Here is a 23,756-nt window from a genome sequence, read left to right on the forward strand (position 1 = left end):
AAAGAAGTATATTTTACATGGAAGGTACTAGAATAAACAAAAAGTCACGTCATGTTTAACCCCCAGGACTGTGGTTTCATGTGCTGTTTTCGTCCCTACAGATGGATTTAACATCAAAATCCAGCAACAGTCTTTTTAGAAGTTACTTGCTTCTCCTTCCTTTCACTCTTGTCTCCCTCCCTCTTCCTGCCGCCCCTCCACTCCCCCATTCTTCTCCTTGGAGGCAATAAGCGATAGTAACACAGTGGGTGTTTGACTGTTATGGTCAGAGATACCCATTTTATACATTGGGCCGAATGATCCACCATTGATAAAGCTTTGACCTCTGTATCCCCTAGAGAAATCCTCAAAGACGTCATTTGCTTTTGCATGTAAGTTAATACAGGGGTGGCACAAACTGTTCCTCACCTTCACATGTTCCTTTTTGGCAAATACGGCCAAGAGGTCTAGTCTTGGGAATCACTGATGAGGCACATGTTGACCCTTGTCCTGCCCTCACTGCCCCCAAAGGGAGCTTGAACTTTTATTTCCTAATTCAGCCCTCATAGGGAGAATGACTTCAAGAGAAACCTTGGCTTCTATAGATGTTGCAGAATATATTTGTGACCACTGATTTGACTGTAATGTGTTTGACTCACAATCCTTTATTTTTTTTAGACCAAGAAAACTAACCACATTAAAGAAGTCTCTAACCAAAGAGATAAAAATGCCCATCGCCCTTCCTGACTCATAACCTTAATGACTGATTTCTTGCACAGTGATGGGGAGGTGCCAGCTTCACACTACCTGTTTCTTGAGCACAGCAGAAGCTCCCACCTCCGCCCCCAATCGTAGGTTATGTCAGCAGGCCAAATTTATGTACTTTTTCATTGAAATTGGTGTTGCTAGAATTAGCCACATATACTTGACTAACCCACTTACTAAATCCTCTCCTTGTGAAATGGCTCGATTTTGTATCACCTGTAGACATCTTGAGCTCCAGTGGTTACATGAAATCCTTAGCAGGCTTCAGCACGAAATCCTTACCAGGCTTCAGAGGGATATCTGAGGTTGCTAACACCCAGTATTGACAGAATAATGATATCATGTATGCACATCAGAAATGATGGTTCTTTAGGGGAACTTGTGATCATTTCATGAAGCAACAGATTTCCAAGAACAAATTTTGTTGCTTAGTGCCCTGCCCCCATAACTTCATTCCTTAAATTTATGGAGTGTGACTTCCAAATAAGTGCAATGTGACCTTTTACCCAGTTTTACCTATGCCTTAAATTAGTGTGCCTTTTTGGCATAGAACTCATTCACTATTTCATCTTCAAATTTTTGCTAATTATTCTAATTGCTAATTATAATAATAATAAACATCTTGTCCTCGGGTCACTTTGTCAAGATGATGGCTTTCTTTGGGATATAATTAACATCTTTCACTTGGTTGTTTTACCTCCATGCTTCTCAAAGTCCTGAAGATTGTATAGCACCAAAAATTAATCTGACCCAAGAATTACCTTGCCAAAACTTGTTATAACATTATACTCTAGAGTGGTGATTCTCACAACAGAAATTGAGAAAGATGACGTCCTTTCTTGGAGGGACATGGTCACCACATAGCCAGTGAGAGGCTTAATGTCTTTCTCGAGTCTCCTCTTTCTTCTCTTTTTGATAAAACGGAAGCTCTGTCTGGTCAGCCCTCTGACTCAGCCCCTTCTTTTCTTCTATACCCCGTGAGTTGCCTAATTCCATTCATTAGCACTGCAGTGCTTCTGTCATCGCCAGTCTCCTCATTCCCACTTGCCGAGGCCCTAATCCAGGCCCACACACAGGATGTCCTCACTTAATGTCATCACTAGGTTCTTGGAAACTGCAGTTTTAAGTGAAATGACATCAAACAAAACCAGTGTTACCACAGGCTAATTGATAAATACAAGAGTTAAGTCCCCATGGTCACAAATCACCAGCCTTCTAAATGAAGACCCACATACATTAAATATTAGCAATCATTGGTGTTCAGCCATTCATTCATTTTCCAACACACATATGCAGTTCAGGGTTCTCAGCAGCTCAGGGTATAAAGGGGGAACCAACCCTGGACAGGATATGGGGTGTCCATACACCCCCTCGGAGAGGTGATTTTTTAATTTATCAACATTATAATAAATGATATTGGCTAAAATGATGTTATTCTAGGACTTACTGTAGTTGATTTCTCTGGAGCACCATCCCCACTCCATCCTATTCTGTGTGGGGCTCACACTCATAGACTTCTTTCTAAAGACTTATCCCAGTCTTTGCCACTTCCCTGTGCACTAGCATCCCTGAAGGGCTTGCAGAAACCGAGATGGCTGGCTGCTCCCACCCCGACCGCCCCTGTCCACAGAGTTTCCAACTCAGCATGTCTGGCATGGTACTGGCTAATTTGCTTTCCTTATTTGGGCCAGCTACTCTCCAGACAGTCCTTTTTCAGCCCTTAGTTCTAGGGTGAACCCTGCTTCTGAGATTCCAGGCCTACTTCCTGTCTGTCTACTGTGACTTCCTTTGGGTTTTTCTGCTTAGTGAGTGCTCCCTGAGTCCCTTGGGTCATGGAAAGATAACATTCAGGCCCCTTCAGAACAAGCTCCACAGGGGATTCACTGGATTTACACCTGCCCCATTGACAGCAGTGGAAACTGGGGAGGGGGTATCACCTTTGCAGGGGTAGCCTGAGTATTACCAAGAGTGAATGAGTACAAAGAGAGATGGAGAGGCACCATTATCCCTACCTGACTGTTGCAAGGATGCCCTAGGCTGCCTGCACCTGTGACGTGCTGACAGGCAAGTGGGTCCGGCCACTGCAGGCAGCAACTGCAGCAGAGCCTCCTCTTCACCAGACACACCTCTTACTTTCGCAGCTTTTTCACTCCTTCTATCTCCTTGCCTTTCTCTTCTTCCCTGAGCCATGATGAACCTGGGTCTTTTTGGTGACTTCTTGGCTTGAAATCTGATGCTTACTATAAAGCCACAAAACTGCTTTTGCATTTTCATTTTGAATATTTGTTAGAGTAAAATTATAGGCCGAGAAGGACTGGTGTTAGAGTTAGAACATGTTACAGAGTGCCTGAGTTAGAGTCTACACATCCTTACTTTACAGGAAATTTCTTGTTTCTCCAAAAATTACTTTGGAACTACACCCCGGGCTTCCCCCATGTTACTGAAAAGAGAGAAGACTCAGCACTTCAAGTAATAACAATGCATGAGTCTAAAGTGACAAGGTTTCCCATCATTAAATGTACACAAAAAAACTGCCTTATAAAGTTGTAGGCTGTTGTAGCTGGTAGTTATGTTTAGAATCATGACTTCAGGTATTAGAAAGCTTCTGCCAGGACAGAGAAGACTGTGTGGTGACTAGAATAGATGACTGAGTGACGCATACTCCAGGAAACAATCAGCAGTTTTAGATCAAGAGTTAAACACATATCCCCAGCATATTGTAGCTATTGAAAGCATGTATAAAGATATGTAAGCATGGGGGGGGGAAAGTCTAGAAACTCACCAAAGTGTTCATAAGGCTTGTCAGTCCCCCTGCGACTCCCTGACAATACTTCTGCACTATTGAACATTTTAAACTAAGCAATGATAATGTAGGGGGAGGAAGGAAAGAGCCTGTGGCAGGTGGAGCGAGGAATCCTAATTAAGCATTGAAACACAAGAAAAAGACTCCATCGAAACTTACCTGGCAGTCCCATCTTACCAAAGGAATCCGCTGGAACACATTCCCCCAGCAGCTTTGCCGCCCACGCTGTCCTCCACTCTCTCAGACCCAGCCCTTCGCCCCTTCTCCACAGAAGCTTTCCTGTTTTCTCCCTCAAAACTTCAAGCCACAAATGCTGTCTCCCACCTGTGGACAGGCCTTTCTTGTGGCACCAAAAGCCCTTGTATCATTGTTTAATTTCCCCCAAGAAAGGGGAACACTTTCCTTTGCAAATGTGAAGAATCCCCTGGACCCCTTGCAGTATCTCTGCAGCCCTGGAAGCTCACAGGTTGAGACAAGAACCTCTAAGGAGACGTCTGTGGCCCCGGGAAGCTGGGCACTGAGTCATCTTCCTGACAGGAAAGCACCTTCACATAGCAGCTGTGCTCCCTGAGCCCCAGGTGAAGGCTGCTGGGTGCCTTGTGATTCCACATCCCTCTAAGTGCTGCAAACTGCACTTGTGAGGGTGTGTCTATGACATCCACACATTTTGTAGCCAATAATTGTAAGGATTAGATGCTGTATGGGAAGCTGACGTAACAGCTCGATTCCACTGCAATTGGCAAAGAGATAAAGCAGTGGAGATAATTTCAAAAAGAATAGAGAGAATAGCATGGAAGTCAAACCAAATGGCATGCTGTTTGCACAGGAGTGGACACAAGACGCTCCCCCTGTGCTGCTCTGCCACCATGTGAGAGCCGCCATGTGTATGTGGCGGCTGTATGTGGCGGACAGGACAGGGCCCTGTCCCTCCTGCTCAATCTGGCCTGTCTGGCAGGACCTGTGCTTATAGGTCTGTGAACCTCATTTCTTTTCTCCTCAAGTGTTCCCTTTCCCCAGGGATCCTCCAGCTGCCTTTGGTCGTAGCCTTGTTTCTCTGAAGCTGCCCTTGTTCCCAAGTGAGTGATGCATAATTGCACACCAGCCACCCCTGTACAGCAATTCCTTCAACAAACACTCACAGAGCAGCTGCTCCCCAGGGCCCCCACAGGCCTTGTGTTTTATTACTTTCGTCTAATGTGTCCGTCTCTCTTTTTTCCACAGGGTAGTGGAGGTGCGCGGAGGTCAGCAATTCTCACCAGTGACGAGACCTTTGAGTATTACTACGATGATGTCCGAACATTGTATGAAGGTTTCCAGAGGGGTATACTGGTGTCAAGTAAGCATTTCACTGAATTAGTGTGATTAATACTTAATGACTTTTACTCAGAAAGAGCAGTCTTTAGGAAGGCCTATTTGCTCCAATCTTTTACCTACTTAGTATTGTTCAAGTCTCCTGTCTCTTCCCGTAACTTCTCTCAAGTGAGTCCAAAGCCCACTGGCCTCTCTTCATGGTTATGTGGCTAAGGGCTTCTGGGGTCAAACAAATCTCCAGTATGTCCTGTGTTTTATGGAGTCGCATTTACATGAGCCGTTTTGGAGCCTGTCATTTCCTGCATTTGAGGGACCTTTTAATTGAGCCCAACGTTTTTCAAACTCACTTGACCATGACACTCATATTTTGAGAAATCAGCACTGACACTCCCAGGAGACGGTGTGCCATCAGAGACACTTTGGCAATGTGCGCTTTTGGGGTTATCTTTAATTACTAACAGTGGCTTGTGAGACCCGCCTTCTTTTCCGCCTCTCCTGTCCAGGCCTCCACCCAGCTCCCCTCAGGTCCCACTGCTCTTCTTCTTCTTCTTCTTTTTTTTTTTTTTGACCATATCTGAATGATTGTCTTTTTATTTATTTATTTATTTATACAAGCACTGGGTACAGTCAGAAGCGCGGGAGGGTGAGAGAATTCACCAGAGCCAGAGCGGGGAGCAGAGCAGGCAGAATAATGAAATACACTGCTGAGGGGAGCAGCGGGCGGCAGGAGAGGTCTGCGAGACATGTGGGACCCTCGCCCGGTGGCTGGGGATTGAACCGGCACTGTAGAGGCTGCGGGCAGCTTCGCAACCCAGCGCTCAACCACTGTGCCACCGGGGAGGCCCCCCACTGCTCTTCTTGCCAAGCCACAGCTCCCTCAGCACTCATATCCCCACATCTTCATGCACTTTTTTCCTGATCATAAATCCTCTTTTCTTTTTTTTAAATTTTATTTTATTTATACAAGAACTGGGGTACAGGCCAGATGTGTGGGAGGGTGAGAGGATTCACCAGAGACAAAGCGGGGAACAGAACAGCAGACCGATGAAATACACTGCTGAGGGGAGCAGTGGGCGCCACAGGAGAGGTCTGCCACGCCACGTGGGTTGCTCCATGGCCAGCGGGGATCGAATTGGCATTGCAGAGGGTGCGGACAGCTTCACAGCGCTGTGCTCAACTGCCTACGCCACCAGGGAGGCTCAAATCCTCTTCTTTTCTCCCCTTCCCATCCAGGTGCTTGGTATGGTATGACTGATCTTACAAAGCTCATTGCATTTCACCTTTTCCAGTCTTTCTGGCCCATCATTTTCATCCCCTACCTCTGTATGGGGCACTGCCCCCTTCCTGAGCCCCTTGGACCTATTCTCTCAGAGCCCCACAGGGAACAGAGGCATTTATCTGGCATTCCCCCTCACTAGCCTGGCCCATGGAGCAGGGCACCTGGCAGTCCTCCCTCTTCTCTGCCCTGACACAGTAGGTGTCTTATTTAAATCTTTTGGACTAGCTTTGTGCCCAGGCTCACTAGACTGTAATCTCCTTACGGGCAGGGGCTGTGTGCTCTCTCCGTCCCAGCCACATGTTGCATTACTGAGTGCTCAGGAAGTGCTCATTGGCTTTTACTTGAGATGGGCCAATCAGATTGCTCACCTCAGTGTGTGTGCCGCCATATTCCTGTAATAGAGTCATTAAGCCTTACTTTAAAGGGAAAGCAAATTCACTAATATAAGTTTTAATTTATGAATTTCTTCAGAATCAGTGTCAGGGACAGGGTTGGTCTGTGAAGGTAAATATCCATAAGGTAGAACTAAACATATGGCCACATGAAAATATTGTATTTATATATAACGTATGTGTGTATGTGGATAGATATCTTCTTTACCACTGCCACAAGCATGCATATGTATAAATGTATGTACATTTTTTTATGTTGCTGGCAGAAGATGAGGTTCATCTAGGAGAATGGTGACTCACATTATAATTCTTACTCTCTCCTGATGATGAGCTAAGTCATGTAAGTTTTGGGAGGAATCACTCTGCTTGCGAAAGGAAGTTCTTATTTGAGTGTTTCAGAGGTGAAGAAAAATGAATTCTGTCTTCTTGGCATGTATTGACCGGCAGGAGTTGCTTTGCTGGCCACTTTTTTCTTTTCTTTCTTTCTGGAGGAGCTTCTTATCCTAAGATTTACCAGTTCTGGTATGCCATTAGATTAGGCTTTTATAGGAGAGCAAACACCAGCATCCAGGAAAGGTATAATAGGAGTTTATTGGAAGTGGGAAAAGTCAGCCAGTTTTCAAACCTATTATTAAAAAACAAAACGGTCATTTATAAAGATTGTTCCATCTTTTACATGGTTCTCATTCCTAGCTGCCCTTTAGTGTCACCTGGGGAGCTTTTAAAAATTACTAAAGCCCAGTCTCCTTGCCTGTCCAATTGTATCCAAAATTTTTGTTAGCAGGGCCGTGGTATAATGTAATTTTTTAAGTTCCCCAGTGAGCCTGGGAGTTAACTTCCACCGTTAGAGAGCTGGAGGCTGTACTTTTCTGTAAAGGGCCAGATAGTAAATATTTTAGACTTTTGGGCCATATGGTCTCTGTTGCAACTGTTTGGCTGTGGTCTCAGATAATATGTAAATGAGCCCATGTGGCTGTGTTCCAATAAAACTGCATTTATGACAACAGATGACAGGGCTGACTTGGCCCCTGGCTGTACTTTGCCAATTCCTGTTCTTAAAGAATAAAATATATGGCGTGACTTCATATGGCTAATGTATTTTTTTCCATTTAAAGGAATTTGTCATGTTCCATCCTTTTACTTCAGTCCCTGAGAATGAAGAGGGTCAGAATCAACCCTCCTGGTGCTTCCTTCTGTTTTTGTCAGAACTGCTTTAGAGGGCATCAAGAATCAGTGGGAAGGAGGGTCTTTGTCCGGCTTGTGCACCCCTCCGCCCATGACTGACTCTTGAATCTACACACCCATCACACTTCCTGTGTCTGGAGAGTGACTCTGTGAAGTTGGGGGGCCCAGATACGGCCATTTTTTCCCTTCCCTCCACTTCTTCCAGGTTCCCAAACCTAATCTGAACACCTCCTCTAACACTCAGATCAAGAATGGTCAGCCCAGATGTATTAGGGTCTCAAAACAGAAATGCAGATGCCCCAGTCAGGTGGGAGCTGATGAAACACCCAAGGTCTGTTGTCCTCAGAAGCTGCTGTGCAGGCCTGTCACACAGCTGCCAAGGGAGTTCATGGTTTGGACACATTCTTGTATAGGGGGTCAACTGTGGCAGCTTTTTCATTTTTTCTTTTTGAGCTGATCATAGCTTTTCCCTCCTGCACCAGCCCAGCCCCGATAGGTGCTCAGAGATACTGATTGAGCATAAGGTCAGCTTGGGATTCATCTGTACCAAGAAACTTGTATAATTCTAAGTATAAATGATTGGGCATTATATTTATTATTGTGCTAATCTTTAGTGTAGATAATTAATAATGGGTTTTCTGCCTTTCTGCTTTTTGGGGACCTAAACTGGCGTCCTGCTGTTTCTTGAATTTAGCTTTCATAAATGCCCTCTGTCCTCCCCTCATCTTACTACTTTTCTTGGTGTTTGTTTCTCTGCAATCAAGAACTCACCTGTGAAATTAGAATTCTGGGGGATTCTTGATACCTTGGGTCATCAGAATTTGGGCACTTACAATTTCTAGTTTCCTTTTCTTATTTTGAGTTAGAAGGTGCTCCATTTCTTTGGAAATGCTGAAGTCCGCAGCCGCTGGCTCCTTGTGTGTTGAAGAGGAATCCCCAATAAACTCTGAATTGTGTTTGTCTTTTCCGTACTCCTTACCCTCTTCTGCTGCCTCACTGAAAAAAGCAAAACAGAAATAAACAGGCAAATAAAGATTCAGATCAAAACCCCCAGAGAACCATTTCCTATCTGAACCCATTGTGTTTTAATTTGAGAACCAGCAAGAACCTGCCTGTCACGTTGTGGATTGAATTGGGATACAAATTAGAATCTAGGAATGTTTATGCATGTTTAAGTCCTCCTTTTTTCTTTTTTCTTTTTTAGATAACGGCCCTTGTTTAGGCTCTCGGAAACCAGACAAACCCTACGAATGGCTTTCATACAAGCAGGTGGGTTTTCTGCTCTTGGGCACTACTCAGGCAGGCAGGTGGTGCAAGACAAGTTTTCATGTGTGGAGCCATTGAGTATTACAGTGGGAAGGTTTCTACAGAGTGTGTATGTTGGACCAGTTCAGAATTCTAGGATTAACATGCTGCATCCAAATGGAGATGATTCACATACAGATTTGGGGAAAATAAGTTAAACAATTTAACTGATGGCACAAAGCACTTTATTTTAGAATGTGGACACATTGTGGAGTAGAGTATAATTTTTGGATGAATATTGATACCTTATGATTAACTAAAGTCCATGGTTTACATTAGGGTTCACAACATGTTGTGCAGTCCTGTGTCTTTTGGCACATGCCGTGTTACTTATTCTCCATTGCAGTATCTGACAGTCCCACGTGCTCCACCTTACCCTCCCACCTCCTCCCGCCCCTCCCAACCCTGGCATCCACTGATCGTTTTATTGTCTCTGTAGTTGTGCCTTTTCCACAGTGTCATATAGTTGCTATCATATTATGCTTACCTAAAAAAATCTTTTTTGAGCAGTATAATTTTTAAGAAAAAATTCTAGAAATGTGTGTGAAACAGAAGACCCTTCTAGACCCCTCTGCCTCGAGGGGTACTAGAAAAATGTAGAGACCCCAATACAGAGTAACCCTCTCATTTTATAGATGAGGAAAACATGCCCCAGGAAGGGATGGGACTTGCCCAGGGTCACAGCTGGTTAGCAGCAGAACCAGGACCAGAGGTGAGGCCGTGCCCTCTGGTATCACACAGATCCTGGCCAACTTGGGACTGGTGTGACATTTAACGTCAGGGCAGCACAGAAGTCCTGGAAGATACCTGTGTCACTTATAAATGCAAAGGAAGCTGGGAGAAGGGGTATTTTTCACTCTCTCACCCTGTAGTGCCAGCTCAGCTGATCCATGGCTCCACTTGTTTAGAGAGCAGTTTGTGAATGGCAGGTAGCAGAGCAGAGAGACGTTGCTTTTCTTTTTCAGTGTTATCATCACGTAAGTCTAGATGGCCCTCCTGTAAGTGAAACCATCTGATATTTTTCTTTTTCCTTCTGACTTATTTCACTGAGCGTAGTTCCTTCTAGCTCCATCCATGTTGCTGCGAGTGGCATTCATTTATCTTTTTGATGGCTGAATAGTATTCTGTTGCATATATATGCCACATCTTCCTGGTCCAGCCATCTATTTTGGGGCCTTTGGGTTGTTTCCAGGTTTTACCTATTATAAATAGTGTTGCAATAAACCAGAGACATCCTGCAGGGGAGGGGAAGGGAGAGGGATCGGGAGGAGGGAGGGAGGAGCATAGGAGACTGTGGTGATGGTGCGAGGTGAATTGGTAAAGGAAATTCTATGGGGACTACACCTGAGGAAGAAGGAAAAAGCAAACATTGTAGATGGCCCTGCTTCTCCTCGGTCCAACTAGCACCCTGAGGACTTGCAGGAACAGCTGGAAGTGTGAGCTTTGCCGCCTTTTGTTTCCAGTGCAGCTGTCCAGGAAATAGCTCGCTGCTCTCGGGCCAGGTAACCCGTGCATTCATGACTACAAACGAACTTCCTTCTTCCATGTTTTGTAGGAAAGGCGCCTTTAGTAGTTGGTGTGTTCAGGGCTGTGCATGTGAAGGGGCCTGTCGTTAGCAAGCACAGTGTCACCCTCAGGAATAAGGAACACATGTGTCCTTCTCTCCCCTCACCTGCAGATCAACAAAATGCAAAAGGCCTTGCTTGGCTGTATATCTGGAGAAAGAACAAAGATGCACAACAGCTTTTCATACCTTGCTTGTAGGAGCAATGAGCTGTCACGCAGGTGACCAGAGGGATTTCGTTGTTTTTACTTTGCCTTCTCAGAGCCTGCTAGTTTCCCTTCCAAACAGTAGTTTCCAAGACCCCTTATTGTTACAAGTGGTGTAAAAGCACTTCATGTGTCTTGGGCATAGAACCTGGCAGGATGGTGATTAGGCCCCAAGTGCTGTCTGGATTAGCTCTCATGCATTCCTGCCACATGCTGTTACAGTAACACATCAGCACATATTCCTGTAATAGGTGTCTCCTTTGGCTGGAAGACAGAAGACATCCATTCCTGAGTGGATTTTTCAAAGCAGATTAAAAACCACTCAAGTGATTGATCTGTGAGCTCTACATTTCAGTCAGAGGCTGGGGGACATACACAGCTGGACTTAAGCCAACTCTGGATTTGTACATTTAAATCTTAATATTCATTAGCCCGTGAGTCTGACCTTTTGGGAGCTAGGAATCCCTTTGAGTGGCTTTGTAGAAAGGTGCGGCTCCTCTTTCTAGAGGTATAAAGGAAGCTCTGCAAACCCTGGCAGACTGTTTACAGGTTCTCCTCCCTTGAGAGAGAGAGAGAGAGAGAGAGAGAGAGAGAGAGAGAGAGAGAGAGAGAGCGCGAGCAAGCTGTGAAACCTTCTGTGGGGTACGCAAGTGGCGAGCATGCTAATGCTCTCCTTGCTGTCACCTCACCAGTGTCAGCTCTGACCCCCATAGGCTAGCCAAGGTATGGTGCTAGGAGCCGGAGCCAACAGGGTTCTGAGGCAGCAGTAGGTGTGGTTCTCTTTCCTTTGGGCTTGGGTGTGAATTAAAGGTGCTCTTGCGAGTTCATCAACTGAGAGTAAAGCAAAGTATTCCACATTTTAAGATAAAAAAATTTCTTTTTAGCTATAATTAGGGGATAGGAATGGAGAGAGCGTGGGGTGGGGGCAGTGTAAGTCCTGCCTAATTTTTATGAACCTATGTATTTTTCCTTAGTTGCAGTAATAGTGTGTTTTTGTACTTATTTTTGTGTTTGTTTTATTTAACCTTGTGGCAGATATCTGCTAAATTTGATGGTTCTCATAATTGTATATTTATTAGCTATGTAGCACTTTCTCAGATTTTCCATCATTTACTTAACCGACCAGCCACTGATGTTTTCCCCCCTTTTTGTGACTTCAGATAATTTTGAAATATAAATCTTTTTTTTACATAAAGTTTTTTCCCTGTTTTTTTGAGAACAGAAAAGGTGGATTTATCGAAATACCCTGCCTACATAAAGTTTTTTAAAACCTCCTTTTAAGACTGAATTATTTCCTAAGAATATATCTTCATGATTGGAATTGTAGATCCTAACGATAAGTGCTTCTTATTTTATTAAAACTCTCTCCAAAACTTTCTCTGTTTATACCAAATGACAAGTTTGGACTGCTTTGCTGCTCTTTAAAAATATTTTTTAAAACTCTCTGTTCCTGTATTACTGTCATAATTTTATAAAACTGAAGTGTAAAGTAGAAATATATAAGGAACCCCTGACATGTAATCATCTGTACCCCCAGCAGTTGGAGGGACTCATTTGCCCTGCAGACAGAACCCTGTGATCTCGTCTCTTAATTGTGAGTTCTGGTGCAAAAACCCTGTATTTCACCAGAATGTCTAAGAGGGGTGAACAACTCATTCTCGTTCACCTCTGTGCAGCGCTGCCTGCTGGCTGAATCGCCCGCCTCAGCTGTCACAGCAAGCCTGCTTCTTGGGTGGGGCCTGACGCTGTTTCTGATTTTTCCTCCCCATCTCAGGTGGAAGAATTGTCCCAATGTATAGGATCCGCGCTAATCCAGAAGGGCTTCAAGACTGCCCCAGATCAGTTCATCGGCATCTTTGCTCAAAACAGACCTGAGGTACTAACTGAGCACTGACTGCGCACAGTTCTGAGAGTCCTCAGATTAAGAGCTGATTGAAGTTCACACATATTTCTGCTTAAGACCAGATGTTCACCATGTGTCTTATCATTAACATAATCAAATAATATAAGTGAAATCCACTCAGATGAAACACATCCAACATTATTGTTTTAAAGGAATTTCATAATGAATCTATAGCTAGGACATATATTCCTCACTTCAAGGGGTAGGCTCCTTTGGATATTTTTGAGTTAGTACAAGTATTTATTGAGCACCTACTATGTGCTAGACTGTGAGATGCAAAATCACAGCAGAGACTTGAGTCCTCTTCATGAGGTGCCTCATGAGGGAAGGCAGACTTATAATCTTTCTCTGTCACATAATTAGTGTAAACACAGGGCAAAAGGATTATGGGAGCTCAATCAAGGAGGACTTCTTGGATGTGGCACCTGAGTGGACTCTTGAAGGAAATGAGTCTGGGATAGCCTAGGGAATGTCAAGAACAACCACCCTATTTGTGTCAAGCAGCACATCTGTTAGGGAATGAACCATTTCAATATGGTAGAGGTTAGAGTGGTGCAGGGAAAAAACAACCATTTGTGCCACCTATACCCTGCTAAGGGTCTACGATCTGAATCCCATGTTAGTAGCTTGAAATTGGCTCCAAGGGGGGGACAAAGGGAGAAAAAGTACTTCCTAGTCGGAGATGTGAGTGGGCTGTGCTCCCGTCCCACGGCAGCTCCGCCTTTATCTGTGCCATGTGTTAGACTCCTGCAGAGGATCTGAAAACTGCAGCTGGAGGTAATGGGTGCCAAGGAGGATGGTGAGTGGAAGAGTGATCTTGCCACATTTGCCTTTTAGGCAGATCAGTTGCTATGTGGCTGATGAGGCAAGATGATCCGTTACCACATCACGCCTCTCCATCACTTTTCAGGGGGGTTGTGCCAGCACAATTTCCTACAAGCTTGTTCCTCCTCCTCTCTTCCCAAATCTGTCTGCACACTGCTGCCAGATGGAGCTTCTTCCCACCCCCCACCTGCTACGCCTGTGCCTGGGACACAGAACCAGGCTCTTCGGTGGCCACAGGCTCACTCTAGCTCCTCTCTCGCCATGTCATTCCCCACACCCTGCTGGAACTTCTGTCCACTAGCTTGCTCACAGCCTCCTCCCTGCTCTTGCTCATGCAGTCCCGCTGTTGGAGCCACCTAGCCTTCTCTCTGTCCTTCCAAATCATGCTGCTCTTGAAAAGGGCTAGCTCACTTACCTCCCCGCTGGCCACTACTTGGACTCTGTATACAGTCCCCAAGTCAGTCACTACCTTGTATTTATCTTGTAATTATCTTTTCATATATTTGCATTAATTCTTCAGCCAATTGTACTTCCATTGAAGAAGAGGACTAGTGTTTTGTTCTCATTGTAAAGCCCTCATAGTGCCTGCACATAGTAGTTGATACACAAATATTAATCTCCCTATATCCCAGCTTTCCACTCTGAATCTGGCTGGACTATTGGTCTTCTTGGAGTGATTCCATGATGACATCCTGTTTTCTCTCCCCACCTCTCCTGTTTGTTTAGTGGGTGATCATTGAACAGGGATGTTTTGCCTTTTCAATGGTGGTCGTTCCTCTCTATGATACCCTTGGATCCGAAGCAATCACCTACGTAGTTAACAAAGGTACGTCTGTGATGTTTGGGTGGATATTGGCCTCGTTTTTAGTTAGATTTGGTGACTAAATTTACATTTGCTTAAATTTGACTTGTTTGGGATTTTATATTTAAGCGTATACCTTTTATTCAAGGATTGTAGTGCTTAAAACAGCCTGCTGGCAGATAAGGTCAAGTGTTTAATATCCCAACACTTATTTCTCATTGTCTCTCCTCATTTGCAGCTGAACTCTCTCTCGTTTTTGTCGATAAGCCAGGGAAGGCCATACTCTTACTAGAAGGGGTAGAAAATAAGTTAACACCAGGCCTTAAAATCATAGTTATCATGGACTCCTTCGGCAGTGATTTGTTTGAACGAGGCAAGAAGTGTGGGGTAGAAATCGTCAGCTTCAAGTCAATGGAGGTGAGTTCTTCTGCCCTGTCACTTCTCTGGAGGGTTTTCCCTAGGTCACTTCAGCTCAGATGTGGTATCCTGAGCCACCAACCTTCCAAACTCTGGCCGGCCAGGTCAATGACCCATGAAAGATATAGAGCAAAAATTCCTGTCTCACTACCTGAACAATAAATTCTATGCACATGCCCCAGTGTTAACTATCACATCTTGCAGAAACTGCTCTCAAAAAGGGAGTTACAAGGCTCACCTGTTTATTCTAGAGCACCAAGAAGCCATGACATCAAGGGCCAGGAACGTGATGTTCAGATTCATGTGATTCCAGCTGTGTGTTCTCTTTAGACGTGAATAGCTCTTCCTTCCTTTTTTTCCAAAATGGAACCAGATATAGAAATCTGCCTCATTGTTCTTTTCCCAGATGACTTCTATAGCATCCTAGTGAATTTCTAGCATCGATGTTTGATTTGGCTAATTTTCATATTAAATGTCTTGAGATTTGTATCAACCGCAACTATAAAGATAACTATGAGTGTGGTCCCTACTCACATCAGCGGTTTGATAGCAGATCACATACGAAGCTGATCTGTCCCAGTTGGACACAGACTAAAGTCTCAGTAAACAGAAGTTAGCAGGAGGAGGAGCCCATCACGTGCACATCATAGAAGTCATAGGCTGAGCAGCGTAAGTCATTCTCATTCTGAAAATGTTAGAAATATTTTCCTGGAACTATTATAAATAGAGTTTTAAAATTTATTTATAGTTCTCCTTCTACAAAGAATTTGAGGCTCCAAGTAAGGATCTATAAAACTCTTCCTGGGAAACTTGGTGGCAGAGGAAAAACACCTTTTGTTTTAATAGTTAAACCTGCCTTGTGTACACACTCTCATGTTCACATGCCTGTGCCCCCATGTACACACACATGTATATGGAGCATAGGATAGGATTCCTTAAGAGCTCATTAGTGTGCTCCAATCTTAAATTGCATTTTTAGCTAGCTTTTTTTTTAATTTTAATCTCTTTTTTTTTTTTTTTTATTGTGGGACCCTCGCCGGCGCTGTAAATGTATTTTCTCCTCGACAATTTTCTTTTCTCTAGCTTTATTGTAAGAATGAAATAACTAAGGAATATATGATGCACAAAATATTTGTTGATCAACTGTTTACATTATTGGTAAGGCTTCCCATCAACAGCAGGCTATTAGTAGTTAAGTTTGGGGGAAGGCGAAACTTAAGTGTGATTTTTTTTGGCTGAGGTGGAGAGAAGAGGTTTAGTACCCCTAACCTCCACATTGTTCAAGGGTCAAGTATAATTTAAAAATTATTTGGATGAGTAAATGACTGAAGAGTGTTAAAGCTTTTACTAAAGTCTTTATGTATGAATGGCATTGTGAATTCATATTTAACTTGCCTGTTTAATATGATTCGTACTTGGTTTTAAAAAAATTTATAAGCAGAAGATAAAACTTTTAAGAAATGAACCTAAATTAGTTTCCCAGGGCCTCCCTGGTGGCGCAGCGGTTGAGCGCTGGGTTGCGAAGCTGCCCGCAGCCTCTGCAGCATCGGTTCGATCCCCGGCTGCTCCCCGGCCACCGGAGGAGGGTCCCACATGGCGCGCAGACCTCTCCTGCCGCCCGCTGCTCCCCTCAGCAGTGTACATTGGTCCTTCTGCCTGTTCTGCTCCCTGCTTTGGCTCTGGTGAATTCTCTCACCCTCCCGCGCTTCTGACTGTGCCCAGTGCTTGTATGAATGAATAAATAAATCTTCACAAAATAAATAAATAAATAAATAAATAAATGAAATAAATTAGCTTCCCAGTTGATCATGTGATCATGTTTATATTACTGTACATTTTTATAGGCTTGAAAGTAGAAACATTGGTATCTGGAATTTTTGCATTTTTCCCAGCATTATGAAAATTTTCAAAAATGCAAATCTGTTGAAAGACTTGTACAATTGACTGCTTTATACCTGCCAAGAGTCTGCAGCAAAGCTCTAAATATATTTGCAGAAATGAGTCTGTCATTCTTTACCTTCACATTCATTCAAAAAGTGGCTTAGATTTTTCTGTTGTAGCCAGTAGGAGGTTCCAAAATCCCCAGTCCTGCTCCATGTGGGGAGTACAAGTAGTTGAGCTCTCCAAAATGTAGTTAGCATTTAAATCTGGCAGAGATTAATTTTTCTCCTCAAATTGAAGACATCAGTTATGCAGAATTGGGAGACCTGACAGCAGATCTGTGTCTGAGTCTGGGAAGCGTAAAGAGCACCCACAGTTCTTTGGTTATGATTACGAACGAGGCTTTGTTAAAGGAAAAGAAATGGGGACAAGAAATACAAGAAAAAAAAAAAAACACCCTATTTCAAAGGCTACAGGCCACAGGTACACAAAGAAGTTGAGCATCACTAATCAGAGAAATGCAAATCAAAACCACAGTGAGATACCACCTCCCACTGATTAGAATTGCTGGTATCAAAAAATAAATAAATAAAATAACTAGTATTGGAGAGAATGTGGAGAAAAGGGAGACCTTGTATGCTCTTGGTGGGAATGAAATTCCCGTTACTCCCAAATTAAATGTAAATGTGGCCACTAAGAAAAACAGATCAGAGACTCCTCAAAAAGTTAAAAAATTAAAAAAAAATGTTAAAGTTAATAAATAGAACTACCATGTGATCCAGCAAAAATGAAAACATTACCTTAAAAAGATACCTGCACCTCCACGTTCTTTGCCGTATTATTTACAATAGTCAGGGAAGGGAAACAGCCCAAGTGTCCACTGATGGATGACTAGGTTAAGAAATGCGTATGCGCGCACACACACACACACACACACACACACACAGAATATTACTCAGCCATAAAGAATAATGAAATTTTGCCAGTTGTGGCAACATGGATAGACCTTAAGGGCATTATTCTAAATGAAATAAGTCAGAAGGAGACAAACACCATATGATCTCAAGGGGCAGTTGCTATACCATTTATAAAGGTGTACATAAGAAAGAAGACAACTGGAAACTGACTTCTTAGAATAATGGATAAATTTCTTGATTCAGGATAACTCAGAATGCCGTAGTTTGTTTAATTTGAAGTTTAAGTTGCCTTTGAACCAGCTGACAGTGAATCCTGCAGTAAAGTTACCTTTGAATGACTTAATATGACCTTATTCTTTACATTTAGAAAATGTTTGCATTTAAACTTTTCTTTTCTTTTTTAATTAAGGACCTGGGAAGAGTCAACAGACGGACTCCTAAGGTAAGGACACCATGTCAGACCTCACCGTAACCCTCCATGCAGTCTCTACTATCAAGTAATTTTGGAGACTAGTAGAAATCTTGGGTGATCTCTTATGGCTCATAGTTTTCTAATTTATAACACCCACCTTTTTTTTTTTTTTTAATTGCTATAGCCTCCAGCACCTGAGGATCTTGCAGTAATTTGTTTCACAAGTGGAACTACAGGTATGTTTTGAAAAGTAATTGCTTCTAAGTGGTATCTGGAAGTGTGTCCTCTCTGCTCTCTTTCTGGGTGACTGATTTAAACTAAAGACAGCCTGAAAGTGGAAGAGAGGGAAGCAGTTCAAGGCATGTGCTCTTGTTGCTCTACAAGACCATCTTAGAATTCGAGAGCACCACATGCTTCTCAAACATTTATTGAAGGTGACATCACCCATCTTCCATGTATAAACTATATCAGTGGCTTTGAGAAATCAACGTCCTGTTTTTTTCTCTTCTTGCTCCACTCACCCTCTGAAACTTGCCCATATTAATGAAGATTGTTTAAGATTATGAGTTTCATTTAAAGAATTGCAGTTTGCTCAGGAACTTAATGTTACTCAACATTTGACTTGCATGGGTGTACCTTACTGTAGAGGTATTTGAGGCCCTAATTATAGGGTTTCTGGGCTTCCTTAATGTCTCTCATTCTTGGATTCAGTTTCTGTAAAGTAAGTCCTCATTTAATGTTGTCGTTAGGTTCTTGGAAGCTCTGACTTTAAGCATAAACAATATGCACCAAAGTCAGGTCCTCCAAAAATGTTGTTTCATGCATGTCGACCAAGATTCTTCTCATCAGTGTTATAACAAAACCACTTTGAACAAAATAACATTGCTCAAGGAGCAGCTGGCCTCTAACCTTATCCTGGTTCCTGTGTGTTCTTCAGGTAACCCCAAAGGAGCACTGATCACTCATCGAAATGTAATAAGTGATTGTTCAGCTTTTGTGAAAGTGACAGAGGTAAACTTTTGGGACATTGTCATCTTTATTTAGATACCTGTGTTGGCATTAGGCCTCAGGCATGAAAGTAGTAAAGGCAGCACTGCCCTGCTGGGGGTGTGTGTGTGTGTGCTGTAATTGGAACACAATCTGAAATATGGATAAGATCTGAACTTTAAAATGGGCTAACATCACCTTCTCTCAAGCAGTTTACATTGTGGACCTAGTCTCCAACTACTGTTTATGACCTTCAGGGTAAATTGAGTTTATTGCAACTTTTATTGCAGGTAACTTTATTTAGATACTATCCTATAAATGTTTCCAGGAGAGAACAGAGAAGAAATGCCTTAGTCTACTGTTTCAGCCTAGAATCATTTCTTTAAGTTGACAACAAAATATTGAATGCTGTTGAAGGCTTTTGAATTATTATTATTCTTCATGGTGGTCAGTTTGAGTTCCATTTTATAAGCAGGATTAAAACTTTGAACTTCAGTTGCTTTCCTATAATCTTAAGCAATCATATTCAATAACTGCTTTTGAAAAGAGGTACTTATTAAATAATAAAATGTCTTTCCCTCAGACTGTTTCCACATTTTCCATAATTTGCTTTTGCAGTTTCTTGGGAATATTCTGGAGCCCTAATTTTTGTGGCAGGAGTCTGTGCTTAATGGTTTTGGGGAATGGGGATCTTTGGTGGGTACAGAAGGTTAATTTCCCTTTCACTTACATTCCTACTTTCTTAGTCCCAAAAACCTTTTTTCGGTGTATGCTTTCTAAACAGTGTTCAACATTCAGTACCTACTAAAGTGAAATTTTAATTTCCTTATCGACCTTTAATAAAAACTGAAAATGCATTAGTGGCTCATGAGACCTTAAGAATGATTTGCTAATGGTTACAAAACTGTGTTTTAAATTACCAATCAGGGACATTCTCAGCTATGTAAAATATCTGTCATGCTGATGGACCTTTTTTTTGGCTGAATCAGAAAATTGAAAGTGTAGATATCACTGAGTTTGATTTCTCATAAAAATATACTAAGAAATGCTAGTTGGTAAATGCAGGTCACATTTGCCAAGACGATGGCCTGCTGCACCAGGATGACATGCTCTGGGGCTGTTGTGTTTGCTCAGGACTGGAGCTTTTACCTATTATCACATTATTGGGATATAATGGAGAGGGGAAGGACTTGCTTCAGAAGGGGGTACAGGCAAAAATTCTTTACGTGAGTAATGTGAACATTTCATGCAAACCCGCCCCCCACTGTGCCTGGACCTAAGTGAAGCCCATTCTGAACCATGAAATGGAAACCAGCTGTCAGACTCACACTAGGTGCAGAGCTATCGTGATCAGCATTTTATAGGAGTGCAAATCCCCTGTGCTGGGTCAGAGCTAACTTTAAATAAATGGAGCTAAATTATTCACCCACTGAGGTAAAGTTGGGGTTTAAGATAAAAATATTGATCAAACTAAAACACACAAGATGCATTTATGCTATAGATAAAAGAAACTTGGAAATCTACCTTTTTTCCTCTTTTCCTTTTACAATATAATATGCTATCTTGTGTTGGAATGGCTCCTATATTGCTACAACATAATGTGCTATCTTATGTTGGAAAAAAATTTGTATGTCTTACCTTAAGGTGGAACTGAGCTTGCTGGGTAGTGGGTACTACAGCTTTGAAATACAAAGTTATTAGAGCACATAATCCCTTAATATCCTAATTTGAGAAAAATTTCCTTATTTTGACTGAAGTCCTGCAATGGAGTTACTCTGTCATTAGAAATGACCTCTATTTCAAAAATTAAAGTATTAAAATATTTCAATATTTCTGGATTGCCTTTCATTCTTTGGTGAGACATAATTGCAGATGATAAGCAAAAGCTGTTTGACCTTCATGTTGAGGTATTATGTGCTCTCAGATAAAATGCAAAGTGACTGGAAATCTTAATGCCTTTCTGCTCTGCTGGTGTCTTTGCTTACAGAACGCAGTCAGTCCTTCCCCAGATGATACTTTGATATCTTTCTTGCCTCTGGCCCATATGTTTGAGAGAGTTGTAGAGGTAGGCATTGAGTTTTGTTTTTCTTGCTTGTTTGTTTGTGTTCTGCTAAGTTGTTGTGTTTTACAGAAAGTACTTGCCCTGAATGCCAGTGACACACACATTTCATTTTTGCCACTGGCACACATGTTTGAGCAGCTCATGCAGGTACGTTTCACACACGGACTGTCATCCCCATGGAAGATTCTTTGCTTGTTCCTAATGGTATTAATTACTTAAAAGAGTAATGGTACTAATTACTTAAAAGAATATAGTTATTTGGGTTTTTTTCCTGGGTCTGGATACTTGAATTTTAATAACTTCAAAATTATAAGCCCACATTTTTGAAGGCCACTAATGTGGACATGATTCCAGAAAGATTAAATGTAAAAGGAGAATTTTTATGACTACCATCCTACAAAACCTAATAAGACTTCTGCTCTAAGAAGTTTCTCTTCTTTTTTAATGGAGGTAGCAGTCATTTACAACACTCCTTAAATTTCAGTGTACAGCTTCACACCTCGACAGTTGGCTATCCCTGGGAAGTTTGTATTTTCCTTTGTGCTTGCTCCTGAGGCACTCGTTGGCTCAAGACTAATCTTTTCACCGGTATTCTAAGAGCTCTCAGAAGAGCAGAATGATCTTTAGCTGATCAGTATATTACTGTGTGACTAATTTAAAAACTGACTGAGCACTTTCTTTTTTCGTTCTTGGGCAAGTTGGGACTGTATACTTACAGGATAAAAAGCAGGCTCGATTCAGCCAGTTAACAGGTGTTTGCTGCACACCAGCTGTGTAACAGGCACTGTGCTGGGTGTGAGAAGGACAGGTGACTAATAGGGAGCCTTCCCTGTGATTGGCTGCTGCCCTATGGGATTCCTTATCCTAAAGAATTAAGACTCATTAGATTCCATTTTCTATCCATTACCTGTGCTTTTTGCACACCTCAGGAGATCTCTTGAGTTTATAAAGTGATCTCATGTACCAAATGGTGGTTTGTAAATTGTGCCTGGGAAGCAAGCCATTGAACAAAAACCTTCTAAGTTTTTGTTTTTAAACAATGAGCAGTGGATACCTTCAAGCCTGGGACCATCTATACTTCTGTTTTCATCGTGCTTTGAATCTCTCCTCTTTAAAATTTAAAATAGGCAGACTGTCACTTGTCTGTGGTTTGCCAGTGCAGTTTGCACTTGACAGGAAAATCGATGTTGTAGATTATAGCTGGATGGCAGGCCGCTCTGGTATTAGACCCCCAGTATCTCCACTGCATCCTGTTCAGTGGGTTTTCAGAAATCTTTAGTTAGATTCAAATAAAGGAAAAATTAAACTTAAATAAGCTAGGATTGTAGGGAAGTAGCTCAGTTTTTGTTTTCAGTGTAAATTAGATCTAAAGTTTCTGATAGGCGAAAAACATTTGGTTTATATAATACTATGTCATTCATTCAATGGTTATTTATCTTGACACTAAAATAGCAGAACCTCTGAGATTATCATTAAAAACAATATTCCCAAGTTTATTTCTAAGCCCTTTATCTTCCGGTGATCAAGAAAAAAATCCTCATTCCCAAGTTGCATGATGACCAAAGAATGCAAAAGTGTTTTTCAAAAAAATGACCCATATTTAGGAAATTTAATGTTTTTAGAAACTGGCTGAAATGCTAAACCTAAAGCCTCATGTGTGTGTTTGGATATTGTGTGACCCCTGCTGTGATGATAAAAATGTTGGTTACTTCCCTCCCTAGTGTGTAATGCTGTGTCATGGAGCTAAAATAGGATTTTTCCAAGGAGATATCAGGCTGCTAATGGATGACCTCAAGGTGCTTCAACCCACTGTCTTTCCTGTGGTCCCGAGACTGCTCAACCGGATGTTTGACCGAGTAAGTTCCAGGCCCGAAGGCCACTGAGCTTTGAGTCCGAGACGTGGGTTTGAACAAGGCTCAGCCACGTGCCTTCTGTGCACCGTGGGTACAAGTTCAGTCTTGCAGAACTGCCCTTCACTCACCTGTAAAGTTAGGATAAGTTCACCTCACAGAGCTGTTGGTGAAGATTATGAAACACACACGATCACACTTTGTAAACCATAAGGTATAATACGGGTATAAAATGGAAGCTTATTTCATTTTTATTTTACAACAACCTCTTTGAACCTCTGTTTTCTCATCTCTATGTGGACAATCGCCCCCTCCTCCTGTTTTCTGTCTCCTAAAGTTGCAAATTGCATCACATGAAAAGAGTAACTCTGAAATGGTTTCACTAATTGTAAAGCTCCTTGCACATATAAAATATTGCTTACACACTTAGAAGCGACTAAGCCACGTAGAGAATGCCTGCTCGCCATGGTGCCCCACAGCTAGGGTCAGATGGGGTGGGTGTGAGGGGTCTCCAAATGTGTTTGGGCACTTGTAATGCTCCTTATTTTAAGGCAGGGCATCTGTCATCTGTGAGAGTCTTTTTATTTTTTTAATGACGCTTTAAAAAAACTTTAAAAACAGGTTTGTTCACATACTAGGCATTTCACCCATTTAAATGATACAATTCAAAGTTCTTAGTAGATTCACAGTTTTACACTCATCACCACAGTTCATTTTGGGACACTTTATCACCTCAAAAAGAAACCCTTTATCTGCCCTTTAGCGCTCATTCTCCGCTCCCTCTCTGCCACACCCCATCCACCACTCAGCAAAAACTAACCTACTTTCTGAATCTATAAATCTTCTGATTCTGGACTTTCACGTACATGGGATCATGCAGCATGTGTTCTTGTGTGACTGATTTCTTTCAC

General features: G+C 42.3%; 1 protein-coding gene across 2 annotated transcripts in view; it reads left to right on the plus strand.

Annotated features, from left to right (window-relative positions):
- ACSL1 (acyl-CoA synthetase long chain family member 1) overlaps window positions 1-23,756 on the plus strand; it is a 59,981-nt gene that overhangs the window by 27,665 nt on the left and 8,560 nt on the right. For both annotated transcript variants that reach the window (XM_037526389.2, XM_037526388.2), the window contains exons 3-12: window positions 4,769-4,883; window positions 8,919-8,983; window positions 12,564-12,665; window positions 14,244-14,343; window positions 14,558-14,736; window positions 17,944-17,976; window positions 18,131-18,182; window positions 18,884-18,957; window positions 20,921-20,998; window positions 22,717-22,851. In XM_037526389.2, coding sequence (XP_037382286.1) covers window positions 4,769-4,883; window positions 8,919-8,983; window positions 12,564-12,665; window positions 14,244-14,343; window positions 14,558-14,736; window positions 17,944-17,976; window positions 18,131-18,182; window positions 18,884-18,957; window positions 20,921-20,998; window positions 22,717-22,851 — 933 coding nt within the window. The remainder of the gene's footprint in view (window positions 1-4,768; window positions 4,884-8,918; window positions 8,984-12,563; window positions 12,666-14,243; window positions 14,344-14,557; window positions 14,737-17,943; window positions 17,977-18,130; window positions 18,183-18,883; window positions 18,958-20,920; window positions 20,999-22,716; window positions 22,852-23,756) is intronic.

Source organism: Talpa occidentalis, unplaced genomic scaffold, assembly GCF_014898055.3.
Source record: "Talpa occidentalis isolate TD23 unplaced genomic scaffold, MPIMG_talOcc4v2.1 talOcc4.4, whole genome shotgun sequence".
In the NCBI taxonomy this organism is placed as follows: Eukaryota; Metazoa; Chordata; class Mammalia; order Eulipotyphla; family Talpidae; genus Talpa; species Talpa occidentalis.